Raw genomic sequence first — 22,920 nt, forward strand, 5'->3', positions numbered from 1 at the left:
TGCTGAAATGGAGGCGAGGCTCAGTGACTAGAAGAGCTGGTAGAAGCGCTCCATAGCTGCAAGCTACTCCAGTAGCCGTAGTGGCTCTAGTGCTAACTCTGGGAGCTAACGCTAACATTCCTCTCTTCTCCGTGAGCCCGTGAGCCCGCCAGGCTCACAGTCTCACGGAGAAGAGTTGGAACATTAGCATGACAGCCGACTAGTGCTAACGCTAACGTCCCCACGCTTAAGCAGGCTCCCGGAACGTTAGCGTGGCAGCCGACTAGTGCTAACGCTAACGTCCCCATGCTAGAGCTCGCCAGAACCGAGAAGCAGGCTCCCGGAACGTTAGCATGGCAGCCGACTAGTGCTAAGGCAGAGGTAGAGGGAGGAGGGGCTCATGACACACTTTGTTTTGCTCTACAGGCAGCGCACAACGGCAAACCTAGCGGTGAAACGATTTCACTTATTGCTCCTTTAAAAACATGTTAGCAGTATAGAGCTTTGTGTTTGTAATTTGTTACCTGCTATAAAAGACTTTGGACTTGAATCTTGCTGTGTACGGTTCAACTATTTTCATCTTGATGAGAGTGTACTCCTGAGGTCCAACTCCCTGCAGGTGAAGGAAAATGGACTAAATAAAGGTCTCAAATGATCTCAAAGTAAAAGACTGTTTTAAAGGACTTGTTCTTTTTTTCTTTGGCAAAAAAACATTTGCAAAATTTACTATGTGGAATTGTCTACATCCCTAGTGAACTGCAGGAATAGGCAATAGGCAAAAATATTAAGACAAATAAAGTCACTGGCGATCCCAGTGGCAGATTTGCAGTATATTAAAGATCAATCATATAAAAAATGGCTAAATTGTGACATGGTTCCTTAATGTTTGCTGCAGGACTCGCACTTTATCATATGCAATCATATCACAGTTTTGTTTCCCACAATTAATTCATAATTTCATTGAGCCAGGTAAGTGTACCTCTCCTGTCTGCCTGTCATGGTCCATGCATGGCTGTCCATCCTTGGGGGAGTAGATGGTGTACCTGCAGAGAAGTCAGGGACAGTGACATTATATTACTGGAAGAACACAAAATGTAAAATGCAAATAAAACTGCCTGAGACTAAACGGATAACTTTAACATCACTTATCTACCAGTGTCTTAATTTAAACATTCACTTTGCTTTTACCCCATGGAAAGAAATGACATTGGTATCAGACATCGTTTTAGGCAAGACAGTTTTACCAATCCTGATAGCAACAAAGGTAAAGTATAAGACATTATCATATTACATAATGTGGGGCACTTCCTACTTTTCTGACTCTTTTCTTTATTACTACAAGGACAGTGCTATAAAACAAGTAAAACAGGTATATACTGGTTTTTGCTTGCACTTTTCACAGGTCGCAAATTTGTAAAAATCTGTGTTAGTGAGCACTTCTGTGAGCAGAGAGCCCCATGGTGGCAGTGAGGTTATGATATGGTATGATATAAGCTACAGACAACAAACATAGGTTCCCTTTTTTGATGGCAGTTTAAATGCACAGAGATACAGTGATGAGATACTGAGACCCATTGTCATGCCAGTCATCTGCCACCATGACATCATGCTACAGTATTACAATGCACAGCCCCATGTTGCCAGGATCTGTGCAGAATTCCTGGGAGCTGAAAACATCCCAGTTCTTGCATGGCCTGCATACTTATCAGACATGTCACCCACTGAGCATGTTCGGGATGCTCTGGATCAGCATGTACGACAGTGTGTTCCAATTCCTGCCAAGATCCAGCACCTTCACACAGCCATTGAAGAGGAGCAGGCCAACACTTCACAGGCCTCAATCAAAAACCTGATCAACTCTTTAGCCCCTTTTACACTGCCAGATTTTCGGCGAATGTTGAGCCATTTTGTCGGCAAGCTGCAAGCGTTTAGACACACAGAGCCGGATTGGCGGGTTGATCCAAGGTGCCCAATTTTCCACCTCGTAGGGTAGACATATTGGCGGAACCTTTTTGGTTTAAACAGGACGAGGTGCCCTTCCGCCACGGGAGGGGCTGTTGATGATTTGTGGGAGGAGCTGTTGATGACGCGGCAAGTTCGACCCACTGGTGGTGGATAAACAGGAAACAGTTGATAGCAGGAAGGAGCAGCTAGTAGCAAAAGGGAAACACAAACCTGACAGACATTGTAAAGATGAGCAACTGGGGAGACAAGGAATTGCGTGTCCTCCTTGTCCTCGCAAAGGAAGAGGCCATTAACCGTCAGATGACGGGGACGGTGAAGGACGGGCCGACTTACGAGAGAATCGCCGAAGGACTGACCAGCCGTGGCATCCCTTGGAGTACATCACTGTTTACGTCACATGCTGAGCTACACGTTTTGTTACTTGCTCACGCCCCCCATTGCCCCAAAAAAGGCACATTCTGTATAAACAAAAGTAGGCAGGCGGCATTTCGCTGCACTCCGCGATTTTGTTTTTAAACTGCCAATTCTGAAAGAAGAGTGATTGGGCTTTCCTGCAAATTTCCACAATTCCTATTTAAAAAAGGCTTATGTGAAGGAGCATTACATGAGGCAAACAGTGGTCATACATCTTTAATTTAAACCTGTGAAAATGGGAGCAAAAACAAAAGTGTTGCATTTAAATTTCTGTTCGGTGTAGAAACCTCTAAACAATCTCACCTTTTGCCAAACATGATCTTTTTTCTCTCCTTCAGTGTGATGAACTGCCACCTGACAAAGGAGTCATAGAAGGGGTTCACATCGGTGGTGATGAATGAACGTCTCCAGTCCACCTGTGAAGTGAGAACAGGCACAATCAACTTAACTGAACAACCTGATTTAATAACATTCAGGGTGAATACATTCTGGTGAATTCAGGGCATCAAACAAAAGAATAGTAATGGGCACGTCACTCCAGTGTGTACCTCTTAAAACATACGTTTAGATAATTTAGCCTAATGGCATTGCAAGTAGGCTCAACAGTAAACTGTATTTCATACAGAAACAAAACAAAGACAGTTGTTTACTAGAGCTACATGGTTATAATTAGTCACCTTGACTCCCATCAGTTTGAGGTCTTTGACAGCTAGAGGAGGGAAGTACTCCAGCCAGTGCTCAGCATTGGCAAACTTGGAAATCTCCTCATCAGTCAGTCCCAAAGACCTCATAATGTCCCACTGGTAAGTGGCAGATCCAGATTTGGCCGCTGCTTTGCTCTAACAGGGGAATAAAAAAAGAGAGATAAAAATGATGCAAACTGACACACGCTTTGTGAATGCAGAAACCAAGGAAAGCTTAGTATGACTCCTAGTTGTAAGTGACAAAATAATTCACAAAATTCTGTATTTTTTCTTCCCAATGTGGAAAATGTCATCAGTCCAGTCCCTCGGATCCTGACCTTCTTGCCCTTTGCTTTGTCTTTGATGATGATTTCATCAGCTGTCTTTGGCTTCTCCTTCTCCTCTTCCTCCTCATCTGGGAACTGTGGAGGATTTCCATACAGCTCCATCTCTCTCTTCAGCTTGTCCGCACAGGCCTGGTGGATACAATATGGGTGCATCATTCATGAATACCAGAAAGAAAGAAAAGGCCATGTGTGTAAGGGTTGAAGACAGGGATGAATTACTAAATGTTGAGTAAAATATCAGTAAATGCAGCAGTGGGTTTGTCATTTTATTTCCTTTAATTTTAACGAATGACTGTAGTTGGCAATAACTTGTGTTTTTTAAATGACAGGTGGAAAGATTATGTTAGGCAATTATACCTTAAACAACCCTAACATATGTATATCATTGCAACTACATATGATGGATGAATGAAAAGAAAACACTAACTTTAATTGGCATTCCTGTGCAGTGCAGCCCAAATGGGAAGAGGCATTTCTTCCCTTTCAGAGCCTGGTAACCAACAGCAAACTATAAGAAAAAAAAAAACAACAGCAGTGAGTTAGAGACCAGGGATTATGAGGTGAATATCTGCATCTCAAGTATCTCTCATAGGTGCAAAATGAGGAAGTTAATTTCTTAGCATTCCTCTCTGTCTGTAACCTTACCTCACACTTTGACAAGCTGAAAGTGTGGCCCAGGTGCAATCGGCCATTCATGTAAGGGTAGGGGAAGGTGACAAAGTACTTGGTTTTGCTGGAAGGAAAAAAAGGTTAGGTAAAATATGTAAAATATGGAGCTGAGACCATAAGGATTTCATATCTGGTATGTTTTTCCCAAGCAAAGTGGTGTACACTGGGAAATGACATGCAGCAACCAGTGTTGACTACACTACTCAAGTTCAGAGCTTCACCCACACTTGCATGGCTTGTTTTGTGTGTTTCCCCAACGGCAACAACATACCTACTGCAATACCTGTTATTAACACTGAGTGCTTATAGTTGCATCAGAAAGGAAGTACACCTGCAAAAACTGCTCTGACATTCATGAGCACGGCAATTTATGTGTGTGTAACAGAGTAAAACTCTTTGGGAATACAACACATGGTCCTTTCTCATGAAAGCAGATACTCACTTGGTGCTTTCCCCAACTGTGGTTGGTGCATCATGCTCAAATGTCTTCTCCTTCTCCCATTTCTCCTGGATCTCTGTCTCAATCTTTCTCAAATAGTCCAACTTTGCTGTTCCCTTCCGCTCCTGGGATACAATGACGAGGTACACCACAGTGCATTAGAGAAATATTACAGTTACAGCTGCAAGTGGACTGATTACAGGTGATTTAATAAGAAAAATACACTTCAAAGAAACTGTTGAGTGCTCGAGAAAACACTAGATGAGAACAGAATATTAAATAGCTGGAAAAAATGAACGTGTTTAACAAGAAAACAGCTGTTTTCTCTCGTCCAGCTGAGTCCAGTTTCTTTCAAGTCTATTTCTGCAGTTTGCTCGACAACTACACGTTAGCTCATGTTAGCTAACTTAGCTAACAGCTACAGTAAATTAATGAAAAATAACGCCGCCACTGCCTATAAACCCGCATTAATCATTCTGTAGAGAAGGTAAAGTGAGAATTGGACCTACCGTCATTTTGACCCAAATTAAGAGCAACTAATTAGTCTGTTGTTAAGACAGAAGAAACAGTAGAAATAGTTTCCAGTTTGACAAGGGAAACCCACGCCACCGGTGCCTGGCTGATGACACCCACAATCAGCTTCTCGCATGGGTTCCTGGGAAATGGAGTCCGAAGAACTTTTCACGAGTCGTATCTTTAGATATGTAGCAAACGTTAGCGAATTATGGCTTTTATTAATTTATTAATTATTTGTTTAATATTATATACTGTAATACACAAGGCAGGGCCGCTGATATTAAATAAATAAATGACGGTTGAATAATGACACGATATTGTTATAACGTCCGTCGTCTGGCCGGTGTTACGACAACTCAACTTGTGTTGCCATGCCGTAAAACACTTTTGTCCGACCTGCCAGTGAAGACAGACAGAAGGCCTTAAAGCTTATAAATTTATAGACGATGAAAGCAGGGTTATCGAAACGCACTTTCATTTCATAGACAGTATTATAGTCTTTCTCACGATGATCATAGAGAATGTTGAAGCCTTGAAGTCGTGGCTGGCAAAACTCCTGGAGCCAATGTGAGTGTTGAATCGAAATGACATTTAGCTTGCACGCTACGTAGCTACGCTAGCTAGCTAGCCACTGGGCTAGCCATCCATCAATGGGGGGCTTGCTAGAATCTGATGGCAAATTCTTGCACGAGTTAGCAAACCACCATTGCCGCTAGCTGGCTTTTCATAGCAAAGGGAGACAGCGGGACTTCGCATTACCTAACGTTAAACAAATGAAAATTGTGCACGAAGTCGAGTGTTTGGCGCACTTAATATGTATGGGTAGTTAGGCACGTCGTTAGCCAACGGTAATCTGACTTTATCACAGCTCTTTAGCAAGCTATTAAGGTACAACAGATAACTTGTATGCTGTTGCTTGAGTTTAAAATAAGTGTTGAATCTGTTAGACTATATCCAGCGCCACGTTACTGAGTCATAGATGTGTTTAAGGATGTATAATGAAGTGTTTGTTCTTTGAGTTACTATAGCTACACACACTCTTACTCTTTGTCCCTCTCTACATGTAAAGTCACACTGTGTTTGTAAGTGGATACACTTCTTGCCAAAGAACCCACATAGCTACATTCACGGATTTCATGTGTTAAATGTTTTATTTAATATTATAATAAATATAAAGAGGAACAACATGCACACAGGCACTGTTGAGGGGATGCAGCAACAGTCATCTACTGTCTCACATATAAAGGCATGCTCTCAAAAGTGCTGCATTTTATCCACTTTACAAAAACAATTCTCACTGATATCAGCTTATTCAAGCACATTAAACTCTGATCCTATTGGTTGTTAAAGGCCACGTGGAAGTGGAGGTAGTTTTCTCCAATACATGAGCCATTTAGTTGTGTAGCTGGTTATATATTAGCATGGAGTTGTCAAGACTGCTTTCTTTCCTGTGGCTTTGTGTGTCTGTAATGGTGTTGTAATAGTCCCACCAGGATTTATAGCATGACCTGTTGGCGTGTAAATATTTTGTGTGAAAAAGAATATGGTTGGTCATTTGGTTTAATAGTTTGGATGCTATTTTCTGAGGTTTTTGCAGCAGTGTTATTCCCTGCAGGTATTGCTGTGTTCAGGTTTGTTTTGATATGCATGCATAGATAGTTAGGCACCACTGGACAGCACACCTCACTGACATACAGCAAATTGCAGATGGTTTACTTATGACTTTGCATTCCATTTTCTCTCTCAGTTTTGTAGAAGCTGAAACTGAGAATGTTTATATTTTAACCTACAGATGTGATGCTGACCCGTCTGCATTAGCCAACTATGTGGTGGCTCTTGTGAAGAAGGACAAACCGGAGAAAGAGCTGAAAGCACTTTGTGCCGATCAGCTTGATGTCTTCTTACAAAAAGGTATGAATGCTGTGCAGAGCTTCTCTGCCAGTGTGAGTGAATGCAACATGCTGTTGCTGGTCAAGAAAGTTGGGCAGGAGGTTTTTCTCCAGCTGAGATTTCCATTATTGCTCAAACAAGCTACTAGTTACTTTAAGTTATACATTTATAGATGCAATCAGCTGTAAATGATCACAATTTTACTACTTGTGGGTCATCAATATGGCCACCAGAGGGTGTGTTACATAATATGAAAGTACTTTTTTCCCCCCCTCTAATGTCTCCAGTCTGTATCACATGAAGCATCAACTTGTTTTGCTTGAGCTGAATTGTGATTTTTTTACCCTTGAATGGATGAAATGATTTATTGGTTTCACTTTATTTGTAATTGCAGAGTACAATCACAATTGCAGAATTTGATTGGGTTGATGATGAATATACATCTCAGCCATTACTTGTGTTGAGAATTCAGGGTTGAAACCTTAAGTTTAGTTCTGTGCCCTTGTAACGACATCTTAGCTTTTTTTCCCCCCGAACAGCTGCTGATTGAAGTTAAAATTCTCTGACGCCTTATTTATTTCTGTACAAAAGCACAGCACAAGGCCACGAATGAACATACTAAGTCTAGAGCCTGTTAGAACTAGTGTTGTCACGATACCAAAATCTTTGTTTCGGTACCAATACCAATATGAATTTCGATACTTTTCGATACTCTTCGGTACTTTTCCTAAGGAAAAGTTCTTTTGGCTACAAACCTTTAGAACAATAAATAGTAGGGGTGTAACGGTACCAAAAAAATCATGGTTCGGTAAGTACCTCGGTACGGACGTCACGGTTTGGTAACTCAAATGTTCCACCAAGTTTGTGTTGTCTCGTGTTGTCTCCCTTTGCGATTCAGACTTTCTCTTGTCTTTTTTCACATGCGGCAGCTGCGAATGTTGATACAGGTGTTGTCTTACACACCACTTGTGCAATCTGTGCTCCAATAGGAACAAGAAAGGCGTTTGTGTGCATAAATGAGTAAAATAAATTAACTAAATTAATGAATTGAATCAATTTCAAAGTACTGGTATTTTCCAAATGCAGTATAGTACCGTTTGGAATACTCTAGTACCACGGTACTATTTTAGTACCGGTATACCGTGCAACACTAGTCAGAACGTAACTATTAGGCCTACAGTCTTCAATCTTTGAAATAACATACTTAAAGATTGCATTAAAATAAATTGTTCAAATTAGCACTTGAAATTTTTTTGTGGATTGCACTTCTGTCTTTGTGTCTTTTTGTTATGTTAAGCTTTTATCAAGTAGCTTTTCCTTATTTAATCTTTTTTTTTTTTTTTTTTTTCTGTGTCTGTCGTTATTTACTTGGTGTTTATTAGACTCTGGATATATTTAGTGCAGCCAGGAGCACAGAAATTCTTAGTGTAGTGTGATTCAGGAACATTTCATGCCTGAGGGTAAATATACTCGTTAAGGGGGAATGGGCAAAACTGCACATAATTCAAGTAAAAGATGAAATCTATTCACATGATTCATGCTATCTTTACAGAGACAACAGGATTTGTCGATAAACTTTTTGAATGTCTGACAACTAAGAACTACCTGGGAAATCCTGCTGCCAAGGAAGTCCCTAAAGAAGAAGTCAAACCACCTGCAGTCAAATCTGATGTTGTGGAGGTAAGAAGAGTTGCTGAGAAATGTATCGGCTAGAATAAGACTTAGAAAATGAATGTATTGCCTGAGGAAAATCAGTCATGTCACATATCAAAGCAAACAAGGGTGATTCTGTTTCTATAAGGGGAGGATTAGATGAATAATTCATTGTGTATTAGGGCACGGCATATAAATGTCCTTCTGTTTAAAAAAAAACAAAAAAAAACATAAAATGGAGAAGTGTTTGGGTCATGTAACTATTTTTTCCCTCAAGGCTGAAACTCCAGAGGAGGAGAGGGAAAACAGGCGGAGAAGAAGTCCTCTGAGGAACTTCAATGAGTCCAGGTATGACTTTCAGAGATATGTTTCAAGACATGTAAAACATACAGCACCTTAGTCATCGTGTTGACATTTCCAATACACTGGTCCTTGATTTCTTACTGCTGATTAAAAAAACATCATTTTGAACTGACTGGTTGTTTGGAGATCTTAACATGTGGGTATAGTCTGAAATCCCACGAGTCCTGGTTTTAGCTTGATGAAGGCCCTGGTGTCAAGTAACCTGTCCGTTGTCTATAACACACCTAGTCAATAACAAATACAACAATACAAGAACTGCTATACTGTAAGTAACAGTTGTGTTGTGTGTTTTGATATAGTCATAGAGACACACATTTGCCCTAGCTGCTCTAAGATTTAATCCTGCAAGAACCCTCTGATGTCTGTTAGACTCTTACATTTAAAACAGGCATAAAGATAGTTATTCAAATACATTCCCTCTAACTCCTCAACCACACAGGAGCCGCGATGACAGGAGGCGAGATGAGCGCAAGCGCCGTGACTTCGATCGGCACGGGAAAAGCGGCAGTGACTCCCACCGCGAGCGGGAGCGTCACGAGCGCCGCAGGGGCAGCCCCCGTGGGAGGAGCTACAGCCGGAGCCGAAGCCGCAGCAGGAGCAGGAGTGGCAGCCGAGGAAAGAGCAGGGACAGGGAGCACAGAGGAGGCAGAGGTGAGAAGGTTCCCCCCACAGCCAATAACAACAGCACAGGGGAGCAGACCCAGGAGTGTAGAGGTTCCTGAAGCTCCTGTCAGCGCAGTCGAACTGAGCATTAGTGATGCAGACGTGCTGCAGGAGACATTCTGAGTGTAATGTGCGCAGAGGTGCTCAAGATTTTTGAGAGTAGACCGACCAGAGTCCTAGATGTAGCCGTTTGTATTGTTTTCTGTTGGATTGTTGATCAGTGTTTCTGGGAGTTATCGATAAAGGAGCAATGTGGACAGCTTTGCCATCACATCAGTTTGGATTCAACAACACGGTCTGGAATTGGCCTTATCACCCGCAAGGTTATGGTAATCTAAATCTGTGTTTGGCAAGATAAAGAAGTAGCTGTTTTTAACTTAAATGTCTGCTATTGTCTGTTATTCTACTGTACTACTTATTCACGCTTTGCTAACCTCTATTTCTGCTTGTTTTTAACAGACTTCAAATCAAAGTTTGAGTTAGAAAGGAAGGATACAGACTGCTACAACTCCACCAACACATCCAGCTCCCAGCAGCAGCACCCATCACCTCTCCTGCCCCTGCCCACGCCTCCGCACCCCTTTTCCTCCTCGTCATCCGCCGGAGTCTCGGGAGCTGGAGGTGTTCCCGTAGCAACACCGGCTCACCTGCCCGATAGCACCACAGACACCTGGTCCGGCTACTATGGCACCCAGAGGCAAGATGGTGTTGGCAAGCCGTTCAGCAACAAGAGTGCTTCGCTCAAACAGCGCTGCAGGGACTACGATGGTAAGAACAGAGGCAGACATCTTTTTCTCTTTGCCTTTTTTTCCTGCTTTCTATCAATTCTTGTTTTTGGCTGAAAAGTTCCTTCCAGAGCTTATTGACGAGCCTATTTCCCCAGTGCACGATGCGAAGTTCGCCACATAAACGCTACCATTATCTTCCCATGAGGGTTATTGATTGCCTTGTTTAGTCTCATCGCTAATGACCAGTGCTTAGCACGCCCCCTCTCTTCTCCCCAGTGAAAGGCAGGAAAGCAAGCATGCTCGCTCCCACCTCTCCCCAGAGACACAAGAGGGTTTAAACTTACCCACTGTCCCTGAAGCACACTGCTATCTGTCACAGTGCTCAAACTCAGCCACTAGGGAGCCAGGTCCTTAATGAGACTGTAGGGTAAATACTGTATGTCTTAGCTGCTTTGAACTTGGACAAGCTTTCATTTTGTTCATTGCTTTTTTCATTTGTTCATATTTCCTTTCAATCCTTATTTTTCTGAATGAATTTTACTTCCAAGGGCCCAAAGAAGGATTACAGTAGGTTACAAATAGATACTCGAGTATCTGAGGAAAAAGTACAGGGAAGAGGATGTTTGCTTATGCTGCCCTAAACTTCTAAAATATCTACATATATATGAAAAAGCAAATTTATGATGCCTGTCTTCTCCCTCATACAGAAAAGGGATTTTGTGTCCGTGGTGACCTTTGTCCATTCGACCACGGCAACGACCCTCTCATCGTCGATGATGTCAACCTACCGAACATGATTCCGTTCCCTCCCCCGCCTGTTATGCCCCCCACCGGCCTGCCTATGCCTCCGATCACTGAGCCCCCTCCTCCGCTCAGAATGCCGGCGATGCCACCCTATGGCCAGCCACCACCACCGGGCGTCTTCCCCATGACTGGTAAGTAGTACTGCCACTCAGGTGCATAATTGCAACTCCTAGAAATCACATATGTTGGCACTTAAAACAAAATAATTGTTTTATCTTAAAGTTGAAGCATTGCATTTAACAGTTGTTATCACTTCCTGCCACCTTCACTGTCATATCAAGACAACCTCTGTGGCATGAAAAACATTTTAGTAGCACAAACCAAAGACTCACTGTCATACCTGCGATACACCTGAGACACTAGCTTGGGCTTTTGTCTCCCTCAGGACCCCCACTGATAGCAACCAGTGGGATTGACACCCCCAACCACCAAACGGCGATCACTTCTTCTCCTCCTATCGGACCGCCGGGTGTGGGGCTGCCACCTACTCTTCCTCCTCCTCCTCTTCCACCTCCTCCCTCCTCGTCCTCATCTGTGTCTCTTCGTCCCCAATATGTCCAGTCTGAATGTAAGCAGCGATGCTTTTCCTATTCAGATTGGGGAAATGTGTTCTGTTTTTCCTGCTCTCTATTTCTTGCTTTTCTTTTTTCTTTTGTGTTTGATTATAGTAGATATGACTTTATAAAGTCAAAGTTGAACTATAAGGACTGGGGTAGTGAGAGTTAAGTTGTTTTGTTGTGGACTTTTAGGTACCTTGTGTTTCCTGTTACCATAAGTTGGTCCATGTGTGACATAGTGGATGCTCGTCTTTCCTTAGGCTGCAGTAACAGCAGTTGACCAGAGGGTAGCACTGTTTATCAACCAAAGAGACAAAGAAGCTGAGAGCAATTAACATTCACTGCTACATCTTACTCTGTTGAGTGCTTTTCCCGTAATTTGGCTCATGAGTAATTCCAGTTAAACAGAAAGAAGCTAAGGCTTAGTTTAAATGGAGGGTGTATTTTTAGTTAATTACAAACTTGACCTTAATTCAACTGAGACAGCCAAATTCACAATCACATGCAAGGTCCCATTTTGTTCAGTTGCCATTGTTTCACAGTAAGCTGTGGCTCAGGATAAGAATTATCATCTTATGAAGTTTCATCTAGTTTATCCGGTTGTACCTTAATTTATTTTCTTCGCTTGTATATATTATTCTTAATATTACATATTTATTTTAATCCCTACTCAGAGCTGTATTTAACATAGACTGTCACAGGTTGCTGTCACTTGGACACTTTAAACTCACCACATTCTCAACAATATTTTGTGTGCTAGATAAGTCACTGGTAGCCAGGCAGCACTGTGTACTAATTTTAGTTGATCATTTTGTTCATTTTTGTATTTTTTCCACTTATTTAATGACTGTTAAAATGTTTTATATTCCCGCTAAGCCTTAGTGTGTTTGTCATTTATGTGTGTGTTCATTTCTTTACATTAGATAACTATGATCCAGAGGGCTATAACCCAGAATCGCCTGGCCTGACTGCAGCAGGTCGCAACCCATACCGGCAGTTCATCCCTCGGGTGCAGACCCAGCGCTCCAACCTTATCGGCCTCACCTCCAGTGAAGGACAAGGCTCGAGAGGTAACAAGTTATGGCCTGTTTAGTACTCACACTCTTCCCTAGACTAACTGGGATTTGATTGGAAAAGTGTGAATGCTTCTGTAATAAAAGGAAGACAAGAATTTAATTAATTATATATGATAGTCCTGTATGATGACGACAGCATTGTGGTGGATGTAGCAAAATGCAAAAGCTCCTCATGCTTATTGTTTCTCTTTGTTTCGTCTGTGTGTTTGTCTTCTAGCTGCCAACATAGTGATCCAGACAGAGCCTGCCACTGCAGCCAGCACTCCTGGAACTAATGTGTCCCGTTTTAACACGGAGCAGGACAGCAGGAAGAGAACAATGGGACCCAGTACAGCTGAGGGACCGGCAGCTAAAAAGACCTGGATGGAGAAGTAAGGATTTCAAAAGAAACACACATGTTAAAAGTGTCAATCAAAGGAAATTTGAAGTCTTACCTATTAAGACAATCCTTCTTGCATCAGGGTTTTGTGCAAGGATCCCAACAACACAAACCCACACTGATAAAACTGAGTTGCAACAAAAGAAGTTCTTGTTTCGTGAAGACATTTGAAGAAACTAGCTGACCGGTTGAAATTTGATCAAACAAATCGCTGCCTTCCCCATTTCCTGACACTGCAATGGGAGCCTTGTTTCAAGCCAAGGTGACTCATAGGTCACGAGCCTATCTTTTGTGTCAGTTGTGGGAAGCAGGTGCACACCACATCCCCATGACCAGGATGCTTCGGTTGCAAAGGCTCTACTTGTAATCCACGGTTGACATGTGCTTCTTCTTTCAAGTATAACTGTTATATGGCCTCAGGAAGTTCATTATGAAGGCAGAAACTCGAACCTGAGGTCATCAATCTGGGTTCTTTTTCACTGCTTGTTTCATTGTTAGTGATCGTGCCTAGAATTCCTCTCTTTAAAACAAATTCTGTGTGCAAACATCAGATGTCAGCAACTCTGTCTTCTTCTCATTTTAGGCCAGGCTTTAACAACCAACACAAGAACACTTTTCCCAAGAGGTATCACTATGTGAACACCAAGTTGGAGGTGCGCAAGATCCCGCGTGAGCTCAACAACATTACCAAGCTCAACGAGCACTTCAGCAAGTTTGGAACCATCGTCAACATCCAGGTAAAATTCAGAATTTGCTACTTTGCACTAAGCGAACCTGCAAAGTTCTTTTGTTTTCATGGTTGTCATTTGGCAAGTTAGGATTAGTAATGGTAGAATTATTGGAAATGTGAGAATTGAAGAACTCATAACCCATAACAGACATACAATGCAGGATTCACAGAAGTTGCAGGACATCACATTGAATATATATGGCTCACATACGTGTTGAGTCTCAACACAACTTGGAAAATAAATATTTAAATGACTTTGTAATTTGAATATGTTGAATTTTGGACAAAAACAACGAATAGCTCAATTTCACAAAGTTAAGTTCTGCAGAAGAATTTGTCTCGTCTTTTACACATCACTGATTTGCACACTATACTCTCAATCCAGGTTGTGTTTGGAGGAGACCCAGAGGCGGCGTTGATCCAGTACACAAAGAACGAAGAGGCCAGACGGGCCATATCCAGCACCGAGGCAGTCCTCAACAACCGCTTCATCCGTGTGTACTGGCACCGCGAGCCTGGCACCAACGCCACAGGGCTTCAGCAGCAGGAGCAGAGCTCAGGGAGCCAGGCTGCCGGGATCGCGCCCAGCCAGGGGCCGCAGCACGGCAACATGCATAAGGTTAGTATGAAGAGCTGAAACATACCCGTTGTCTTTTCGTGCTGATCCCTCAGCCTTGCCACACTTTTGCAACCTTTCATCGGACTGACATTTTTCTCCCTTTCCTTTTATCTGCAGGGGATCAAGCAGCACAATCCAGCAGCATACGTGTTGAACAAGACTGTACCCAAGCATCGCGTGCCAGCAGCGCCTGGGGTCACAGTTACAACTAAGCCGGACAGCCTGAACCCAAACACAGACATGGTCACTGTACGTTTCAGTCTGTGTGTGTATGTGTGTGTCTGTCAGGTGATGCCAGCCCCGGAAGAAAAAGCATTTTCAAATAAATCACACACTTGTTCATATCTACAGCAGGATACAGATAATATCAAGAACACTGAGTGATAAGTTAAGTTGACCAAATTACACAGGTCTGTGAGGCTGTATTTACGCACAGTAGTAACATGCTAACATGCTGATGTTTAAGCAGGTATAATGTTAACCATATTAATTATCTTAGTTAAGCCCATTGGCATTCTCAGTATGATATTATCAGGACTGTCAGTCAGTGCCTCCATCAAGAGGCTCTCCAAATAACAGGGAGAGCTTTGTCTGCCAGTTGTCTGTCACAGAAGCTACAACACAAAGTAGGTGGAATATTTTTAATACACCAATATCAGGACCAGCACACTTAGCCCTGCGGTGTGTGCCATTGCAAATAGGAGAACACTGTTATTGCTATGAATCTAGAGACCTCAAAGACATGACGAATGCAGTCCAGTAACACTGCCCAGCCAGTCTCACAAAGCTTAAGAAGATATCAGAATAAGAGCAGTGCAGGAGAATAAATAATCATTTGTTGGCACTTAACAGCTCATGTCTATTGCAGCTGTATACAAGCTCATTCAGATGACCTAAATGTGTCGCTCTCTCTCTCTGTCTCTCCTTCTGTGGCACTCAGGTGGCGCCTGCACTGACAAACACCCAGAAGGGTCCCTACACTTCCACAGCCCTCAAGTCATCCTCAAAGAGCCTTGGGAAAACGGGAAAAGCACTAGAAGCACAGGAAGTCCTCAAGAAGAAACAGGCATGCGGCTTTATTTTTTAATACATATTTTGACTGGTACGAGAATAGCAGAGCTGGGATTAGTCATTTGTTTCTCTTGGGGGCCACCGGCGAGAAGCAGGCCGCCACTGAGAAATGAAACGTCCACCAGCAGCAAATGTTGTCTTTTCATCCTCAGTGAATGTGTTTTATTTGTGATTTTTTTTTTTTGTCATTTAGGAGGCGTTAAAACTCCAGCAGGACATGAGGAAGAAGAAGCAAGAGATGCTAAAGACACAGATTGAGTGTCAGAAGGTAAGTCTGGCCTCAACGACCCTTCCTTTCATTTATCTTTATTCATCCATCCTGTGCTTTACTCTAATCTTTACTCGTTCGTTTACAGTCGTTCCTATCTCTTACACTTTCTGCTGTCCTTGTCCTCCTTCGTCCAGGCCTTGATAAACCGCCTGGAAAAGAACAGAGGGATGAAACCCGAGGAGAGAGCCAACATCATGAAGACCCTGAAGGAGCTGACGGAGAAGATCGCACAGCTGCAGAATGAAATGAACCCTGCCTCCCAGGTCTCCAGTGCCAAAACCAACCACAACCAGTCCAAGACCAAGACTGATGTAAGTTTGGGCCTGATGGTGTGGGCCATCTCCTTGACACAAAGAAAGTCGAGTTGAGTTCTGTTCTGTCAGTGTAAATCTGTTTTGAAAGTGTGCGCAACATACAAAAAAGAAATGAAAAACTGACCTCCTTTTACATGACCTGTGACCAGGCCCAGAAGGAACTGCTAGATGCTGAGCTGGACTTTCACAAGAAGATGAGCTCCGGAGAGGATACAACAGACCTTAAGAGAAAATTGGGACAGTTACAGGTGGAGGTAATAGACACACACACACACGCGCAGTACATAACCACAGGCCAACAATCTGAAAACATAGCGAACACTGCGACAAACGGATCAGTCACAAAGAGACAGATAGTGACAGCATCTTTCATCATCAGCACTTTTCTTGAGGGCTGAAATTGAGGATGTGATACCAAGAAATGCCTTAGAGGAAGTCAGCAAGCAAGATAATGGCTGCATATATCACTCAGCACTGCGTGATTGAGTAGAAGAAGAAAAGAGAAAATAACATGCACATCTAGATAGGGCTGTATCTAACAATTATTTTATTGTTGATTAATTATTAGTTTCTTAAATTAATCGATTAGTTATTAAGTCTACCACATTCCACAAATACTTGATCAGATTGGGATCAGGGGAGTTTTAAGGCCAGGTCAATACATTGAGCTCTTTGTCACATTGCTCAGTTTTTGCAGTGTGGCGTGGTGCGTGTGTCTGTTTGAGGAGAGCTGTCGTCATGAGGGGGTGTGCTTGGTCTGTGTTTGAGTGGATGAAGCGTGTCAAGTGGCATCTACGTACATGAATGCTAGGAAAGAAGGTTTCCCAGCAGAACATTGCATTGTATTGAGATTATTAATTTTATTCACTTCCCCACCAGTGGTTTTAATGTTTTGGTTAATCGGTGTAGATTCAGTTAGAGTGAATGGAAGCTTTGAAACACTTGAGCACTAATCTATAATGAGCCAATTCACAGTTGATCGGTGTGTACAGGTGCTCTGTTACGAATGTAATTGGACTGAATGGGCCTCTGTAGACTCAGGCTGTATATGTTGTATTATAATAAATTTGTGTAATTAGTGTACACTAACACTGAGCATCTTGAATAATTAAGTGAGGTAGTATTGTATACAATGGCTGATGTACATACACAGTCAAAGTCTATGAGGTTTGTCAAAATGTAATAACTAGAAAATTTAATGTCAATAAAGAAAGTCATACATTGCAACTATAATGAATTATGCACAATTTAAATGTCACTTTTGGTAGTATTAAAACTGAAAGAGGGGATGCAAATCATGCTTTCAGGGATATTTTATTAGAGTTTAATTATGTAGGTATCAGTGTATGATCGGTTTGAGTTACAAATGAGCATTAAAGGGCATAGAGTGATAATAATAAAAAGATATATGCTAGACAGTTTGCAATCACACAGCCTTTCTATGTCTGAATTCAAGTTTACAGCATTGTATCAATCCAGGTGGGTTAAAATCCCCAGATATATCGTTTTTCATACTCATGATACATGGTAAGAATAAGGTATTTCAAAATATGGTTTGATGGAATTTGAAACATATGGATATTAACCTGCATATCTTCTTATTGATGCTATAAGATTTGAGTTCATGATTATTTCTGACATTTCACATGTCGTGAATCTGTAACCCTTTTTAAATAGGAATTGTGCAAATTCGCAGGAAAGCTCAATCAGTCTTTTTTCTAGTGATGGCCTCATGAAGCCTCGTGAATTACTTTCTTTATTTTCTGAGCCCACTAGATGGCGCTTTTTGTTCAACAAAATGTTTAAAACACACCAGATTTCTATTCTTTTAGCCTCTCTCTTTAAACCAAGAGCACCATCTAGTGGGTACAGAAAATAAAGAAAATGCTTCATGAGGCTTCATTCCACCATCACTACTTTTTTCAGCATTGGCAGTATAAAAACAAAATCGGGGAGTGCAGCAAAATGCCTCCTACCTACTTTTGTTTATACAGAATGCGCCTTTTTCGGGGCAATGGGGGGCGTGAGCAAGTAACAAAACGTGTAGCTCAGCGTGTGACGTAAACAGTGACGTGGGAGGGAAGCCGCGGCTGGTCAGTCCTTTGGCCATTCTCTCGTAAGCTGGCCCGTCCTTCACCGTCCCCGTCATCTGACTGGTTAATGGCCTCTTCCTTTGCGAGGGCAAGGAGGGCGTGCAATTCTTTGTTTCCCCAGTTGCTCATCTTTACAGTGTCTGTCAGGTTTGCGTTTCCCTCTTGCTACTAGCTGCTCGCTAATTCCTGCTATCAGCTGTTTCCTGTTTATCCACCGCCAGTGGGTCGCACATGCGGCGTCATCAACAGCTCCTCCCACATGTCATCAACAGCCCCTCCCGTTGCGGAAGGCCACCTCGGTCTGATTAAACTAAAAGTGTTCTGCCAATATGTCTACCCTACGAGGCGGAAAATTGGGCACCTCGGATCAAGAAAATTGGGCACCTCGGATCAACTCGCCAATCCAGCTCTGTGTGTCCAAACGCTTGCAGCTTACCGGCAAAACGGCCCAACATTAGTGGAAAATCTAGCAGTGTAAAAGGGGCCTGTGAGTCTGTTTGCTGTGACTGTGCATCAGAAAATGTATTTTTTGTTTTATTTTGTTATCCATGAAAAGAGAAAATTGCTCTAAGCTGCATCAAAGGCTGAGAGTCAGATCAGACGTAGCCCTCGTCTCCTCCCCCCTCCAAACTAGCAGCGCATGAGGTCGTCTGTGTCACAGGATCAGCCCAACAAGAACATAGATTTTGTTAGCAACACCCTGCCTAGCATGTTTTTTTTTTCCTCCTCTACCCCTGCGGGTCCTAAATTAGCTAGTTGTTAAAAATGCATAGACCCCCCCCCCCCCCCCCCCCCCCCCCCCCACCCCGCCCCCCCCTCNGTCCTAAATTAGCTAGTTGTTAAAAATGCATAGACCCCCCCCCCCCCTCCTCCATCCATCCAAACCCAGCCCTTCTTCTGCACATTAAACTGAAGCCACTTAAGCAAGCCCAGAGGAGCAGCCGCTAACGAAGCCAAATCAGACCCAGGTCCTACACTGATGGAGCCGCGTCTCATTAAAGTTTGAGCCGCTGGTCCTTGTAAGAAAATTGCGGGATGACAATTAGAGGGAGAAGTGAGAGAGTGGTTGTGAGGTTGTTGAGTGGTTAGGAAGCGAGGAGATGTCACTTTAAAAATGGAGGAGTGACAACTAATGGTAAAGGGCAGAGAGTGAGAGGAGGAGGCCAGAGTCAAGTGTAGACAATGTTTAAGCTTAAGATCTTTTTTTTCACATTGAAAAACACAGTAGGCACACAATCTGGTGAATTTTCATACTTCTGTTTGCAATGATTATTTTAACACAGCCAGGTGGTGCCCAGATATTCTTGTCAGTGTAATTGAAAAATCAGCAGCCAGTCACTTGTTTTCTAATGTTTAAACTTCTCAAACTGTTCCCTTTCAGGCGACTCGGTTGGGTCTGATCAGGTCCCCAGCGGGTAGAGGTCGGGGCCGAGGGAAGATGGCGCTGGAGCCTGGTTCGATGCACATGGGCCGCGGCAGGGGCCGAAGCCGGGAGATGATGGCTCGAGGCGGGACTGTAAACCGCATGGTGGTTGACCACAGACCCAGAGCTCTGGCTATTCTGGGGGTCACACAGGAGGAGAAGGAAGAACTAATGCCGCACTTTGTGGTGAGGACTGTTACTTTTTTTTTCCAGGAGTTACACTGACAACATGATTAGGTTGATTATTGAACAGTTATACTGCAATTTATACAGATTTTTTTTTTGTTTTTCTTTAAACAGAAATTTGGGGAGATTGAGGATGTCCGCGACCAAGACGCCAACAGTGTCGTCATGACCTTTAAGACGCGAAGCGAAGCAGAGAATGTAAGTCACATGACTCTAAATTGGACCAGTCCATCTTTACCTTTTTTCTTGCTTTCTTTCCTCTGTCTAATCACCTAAAATTAAATGATATTAAAATATAAATGTATAACTTGGAACTGTCCTGCTGTTTTGTTTTCTAGGCAGCTAACCAGGGAGCTAAGTTCAAAGGTCGTGTGCTGCAGATTTCCTGGTACAAGCCCAAGATGCCCTCCATAACAACAGAGCCAGAGGAGGAGGAGGCTAAAGATGAGGACAATACGGTATGACAGAAAAACCCAGGCATTTAAAGTCGAACATGGCGTCACGTGTTATCATGAGTAACATAAAGCCACCCAGAAACCAGGAAAGGAGCTCCATGTATATTACAACTTGAAATCCTAAGAGGGGGAACTTTTGGAAGTTTTAGTTATATTCACAGATTTTTTTACTTGTACATTTCTTTCCAGTGCTTTTAAATTTTTCACTGCTGCTCCCCATGGAAAATCAGGGCAAGCCTCGCAGTACTAAGAGCATCGTAGCCCTTTGAGTAAAAACTGCATTACTGTCAGGTGAAATCCTCATACTGTAATTTTCTGTTTTTGGTTGGGTTTTTGAGGTCGCAGTCTCTGTTTAGTGCAAGTGAGTTTAATGACCTAAAGGGACGAGTTTTTGTGTGACAGGGACGAGAATAATTCAACAGAGAACCCATTGATGAATAGCAGTGCCAGGCTGGTGTCTGAGGCCTCAGAGAGAAAGGGACAGAAGTGTTAATTGGGCATCATTCAGACCACCAGCCCAAATCCATTTTTGGCATATTAAGATTGTATCTAGAGCTTGATTTTATAAAATCAAGTCAACAAAACAAATCAGATCCAAACCACATTTGGAGGGGGTTCGAAATGCATTTCCAATCAGATTTCTACAGAATCAAACGCTCTGTCCACTCAAATCGAGTTTCAAAGTGTCTTTTGAGTTACTGGCAATGTGATAAACAACCATGACATGAAATCCAGAATAATGGAAGTGCCTAGCATAATCAATGCTACGATTAGCAGAGCGCTATTGAGGATGTCTGTCTGTCTGGTGCAACAGTTATTTAGATGGCGAAATGCTAAACCTCCATTTCTCGTTTCTACCTTAGAAAACGGTGTCACCAGTGTAGCTATGTGGGTACTGATGCAAACGTCCTTACCACAGCAACCAATGCAGATAGCCTGGTGATGTTTGGGCACACAAATTCTGTCTTATCACTCACATATTAGATCTGGGGTCTCATTTATAAAAAAGCACATAGGATCCATAATCCAAAAATGTACGTACGAACCAAAGCGAAAAATGGCGTGCACTAAAAAATATTAAAATATTGGACAGTTTCTACAATCAAGTTTCCACCTCACCATCTGCAATTTTTCCGTATCCAAAATATTCGTAAGCATGTGTCAGAGTTTCTCCCATGGACTCTGTTTTTATAGATAGCAACTTTTCTGGGGGGAAGTGCCATACGCCTCTTTCAGGCCTCGTTTTTATGTCTCAACCTGCAGATATGCTTCTCATCTCAGACAGGTGGAAGAAAATCTCTTGTAGCATGATTCAGAACTGCAGCTCAGTCTAACCAGCTAATCAATTATTTTGTGTTTCACACATGAAGTTGTGCCTATAGATGTGTCCAAGTACAGATTTGAAAACTCATGTCATGTAGCATTGACACAATGATGTGACACAATGTAAACTATCACATAATCTCATCAGTTTAGTGTTCATAGCTAAACAATACATTTATGTTTATTCATCCAAACAGAAGGAAGCTAGCTCTTATTTACCTGGTGAGGACGAGGAAGAGGAGGAGGAAGAAGACGACGATGAAGACGACGAGTACGAGAGCCGATCCTGGAGACGATGAAGGCATTGTGATTCGTCGCGACCTGCTCCCCAGCAGAATCAGTCGTTTCCCCCCCCCCCCCCCCCGTGCAGATAAAATCAACACAACGGAACTCACCTTTTTTTTTTGTCCTTTCCAGTATTTCAAACTAAGTAATTTTAGACTCTAATCAAAGTAAAATCGTCTTTACTGTACATCACGAGAAGTCTAGAGGGCCGACAGTTTTTGTGTCCCTCGGTTATTTAAAACATCTCACTTTTGCTGAGAAAGATAAATGTTAAGTTGTTCTTATAGATAGAAAAACCTATGTAAGTTTCAGTGTGCATACCAGATGATTAATATCAGTAATGCACAACATTTGTGTCTACTGTGAATAGGTATTTTTATACATACTGTATTTAAGCTCTTTTCTCACCAGTTTTTTGAAAAATCTTGTCCTTAGTTCAGAGACAGCCATTCCTCCACCCGTAGAACTTTCTCTGTTGCTACCAGAGAGATATTTATTTATTTTTCCACTGCGTAAATGCACTGTGCCGTACCTATATTGGCACAGTATGGTATGGTTCTCCATTTCACTTTGCTCACTTTGTTTTGCTATAGTTAAGCCCCAACGTGTTTAAAGATCCAAATATTTGACTCACTGCTGGCATGATTACATGCTAGTTTGCACATTCTATATAAACAGAGCCATCCCTGCCCAGCACCCATAGGTGCTGACACTGTACCATACCCATATTAGAGCCAGTGCAGGTACAGAAGGATGCCGGTGCAATAGATAAATCTAACCTATGTTTACAAATTGCCGTGTCCATGCACGTCAGATACAGTCTTGTAGTAAATATTAAAAATTTCCCCGCGTGTGTTTTGTTGCTCACTAAATGTCCAGGGCCACTCTGTGTGAATACAAACACCCACACAGGTGTTCTAGATTTTCTAAGAGTGTGTAACATTTTTCCACTTGTTTTATTCTGTCTCCTGGTCGTCTAAAGGGCCTGACAGGACAAGGATCACATCACCCATTTAAAAAAAAAA

At 42.5% G+C, this 22,920-nt stretch overlaps 2 protein-coding genes across 3 annotated transcripts in view; one reads left to right on the top strand and one right to left on the bottom strand.

Annotated features, from left to right (window-relative positions):
* Window positions 1-5,160, bottom strand: part of LOC126385612 (leucine--tRNA ligase, cytoplasmic-like) — a 31,091-nt gene extending 25,931 nt beyond the window's left edge. The window contains exons 1-9 of the mRNA XM_050037424.1: window positions 5,006-5,160; window positions 4,500-4,621; window positions 4,034-4,121; window positions 3,816-3,896; window positions 3,380-3,517; window positions 3,036-3,197; window positions 2,662-2,774; window positions 959-1,022; window positions 504-592 (exon numbers count right to left, since the gene is read on the bottom strand). Coding sequence (XP_049893381.1) covers window positions 504-592; window positions 959-1,022; window positions 2,662-2,774; window positions 3,036-3,197; window positions 3,380-3,517; window positions 3,816-3,896; window positions 4,034-4,121; window positions 4,500-4,621; window positions 5,006-5,011 — 863 coding nt within the window. The 5' untranslated portion in view covers window positions 5,012-5,160. The remainder of the gene's footprint in view (window positions 1-503; window positions 593-958; window positions 1,023-2,661; window positions 2,775-3,035; window positions 3,198-3,379; window positions 3,518-3,815; window positions 3,897-4,033; window positions 4,122-4,499; window positions 4,622-5,005) is intronic.
* Window positions 5,161-5,375: 215 nt separating this feature from the next.
* Window positions 5,376-22,920, top strand: rbm27 (RNA binding motif protein 27). 2 transcript variants are annotated; one of them, XM_050037437.1, is made up of 21 exons: window positions 5,376-5,579; window positions 6,805-6,923; window positions 8,455-8,582; window positions 8,833-8,903; window positions 9,358-9,569; window positions 10,041-10,349; window positions 11,017-11,244; window positions 11,499-11,681; window positions 12,594-12,740; window positions 12,964-13,117; window positions 13,709-13,862; window positions 14,241-14,474; window positions 14,592-14,723; window positions 15,415-15,540; window positions 15,739-15,813; window positions 15,951-16,127; window positions 16,280-16,384; window positions 19,605-19,832; window positions 19,947-20,030; window positions 20,171-20,290; window positions 21,808-22,920. In XM_050037437.1, exons 1-21 carry the CDS (start codon window positions 5,521-5,523, stop codon window positions 21,907-21,909), a joined length of 3,147 nt encoding a protein of 1,048 aa, XP_049893394.1. In that variant the 5' UTR covers window positions 5,376-5,520; the 3' UTR covers window positions 21,910-22,920. The 2 variants fall into 2 exon arrangements, with proteins under 2 accessions (XP_049893394.1, XP_049893402.1); XM_050037445.1 differs by lacking the exon at window positions 11,499-11,681 and having other exon boundaries at window positions 5,377-5,579.

Source organism: Epinephelus moara, chromosome 3 (assembly GCF_006386435.1).
Source record: "Epinephelus moara isolate mb chromosome 3, YSFRI_EMoa_1.0, whole genome shotgun sequence".
NCBI classification, from domain to species: domain Eukaryota; kingdom Metazoa; phylum Chordata; class Actinopteri; order Perciformes; family Serranidae; genus Epinephelus; species Epinephelus moara.

What these genes read in the sequence shown, in the direction of transcription:
- rbm27 (XM_050037437.1), top strand. Translation starts at nt 5,521, where the DNA reads ATGATCATAGAGAATGTTGAAGCCTTGAAGTCGTGGCTGGCAAAACTC. An exon ending in AGCACGGCAACATGCATAAG is followed by an intron (nt 14,475 to 14,591) that starts GTTAGTATGAAG and finishes TTTTATCTGCAG; the next exon opens with GGGATCAAGCAGCACAATCC. An exon ending in CGCGAAGCGAAGCAGAGAAT is followed by an intron (nt 20,031 to 20,170) that starts GTAAGTCACATG and finishes TTTGTTTTCTAG; the next exon opens with GCAGCTAACCAGGGAGCTAA.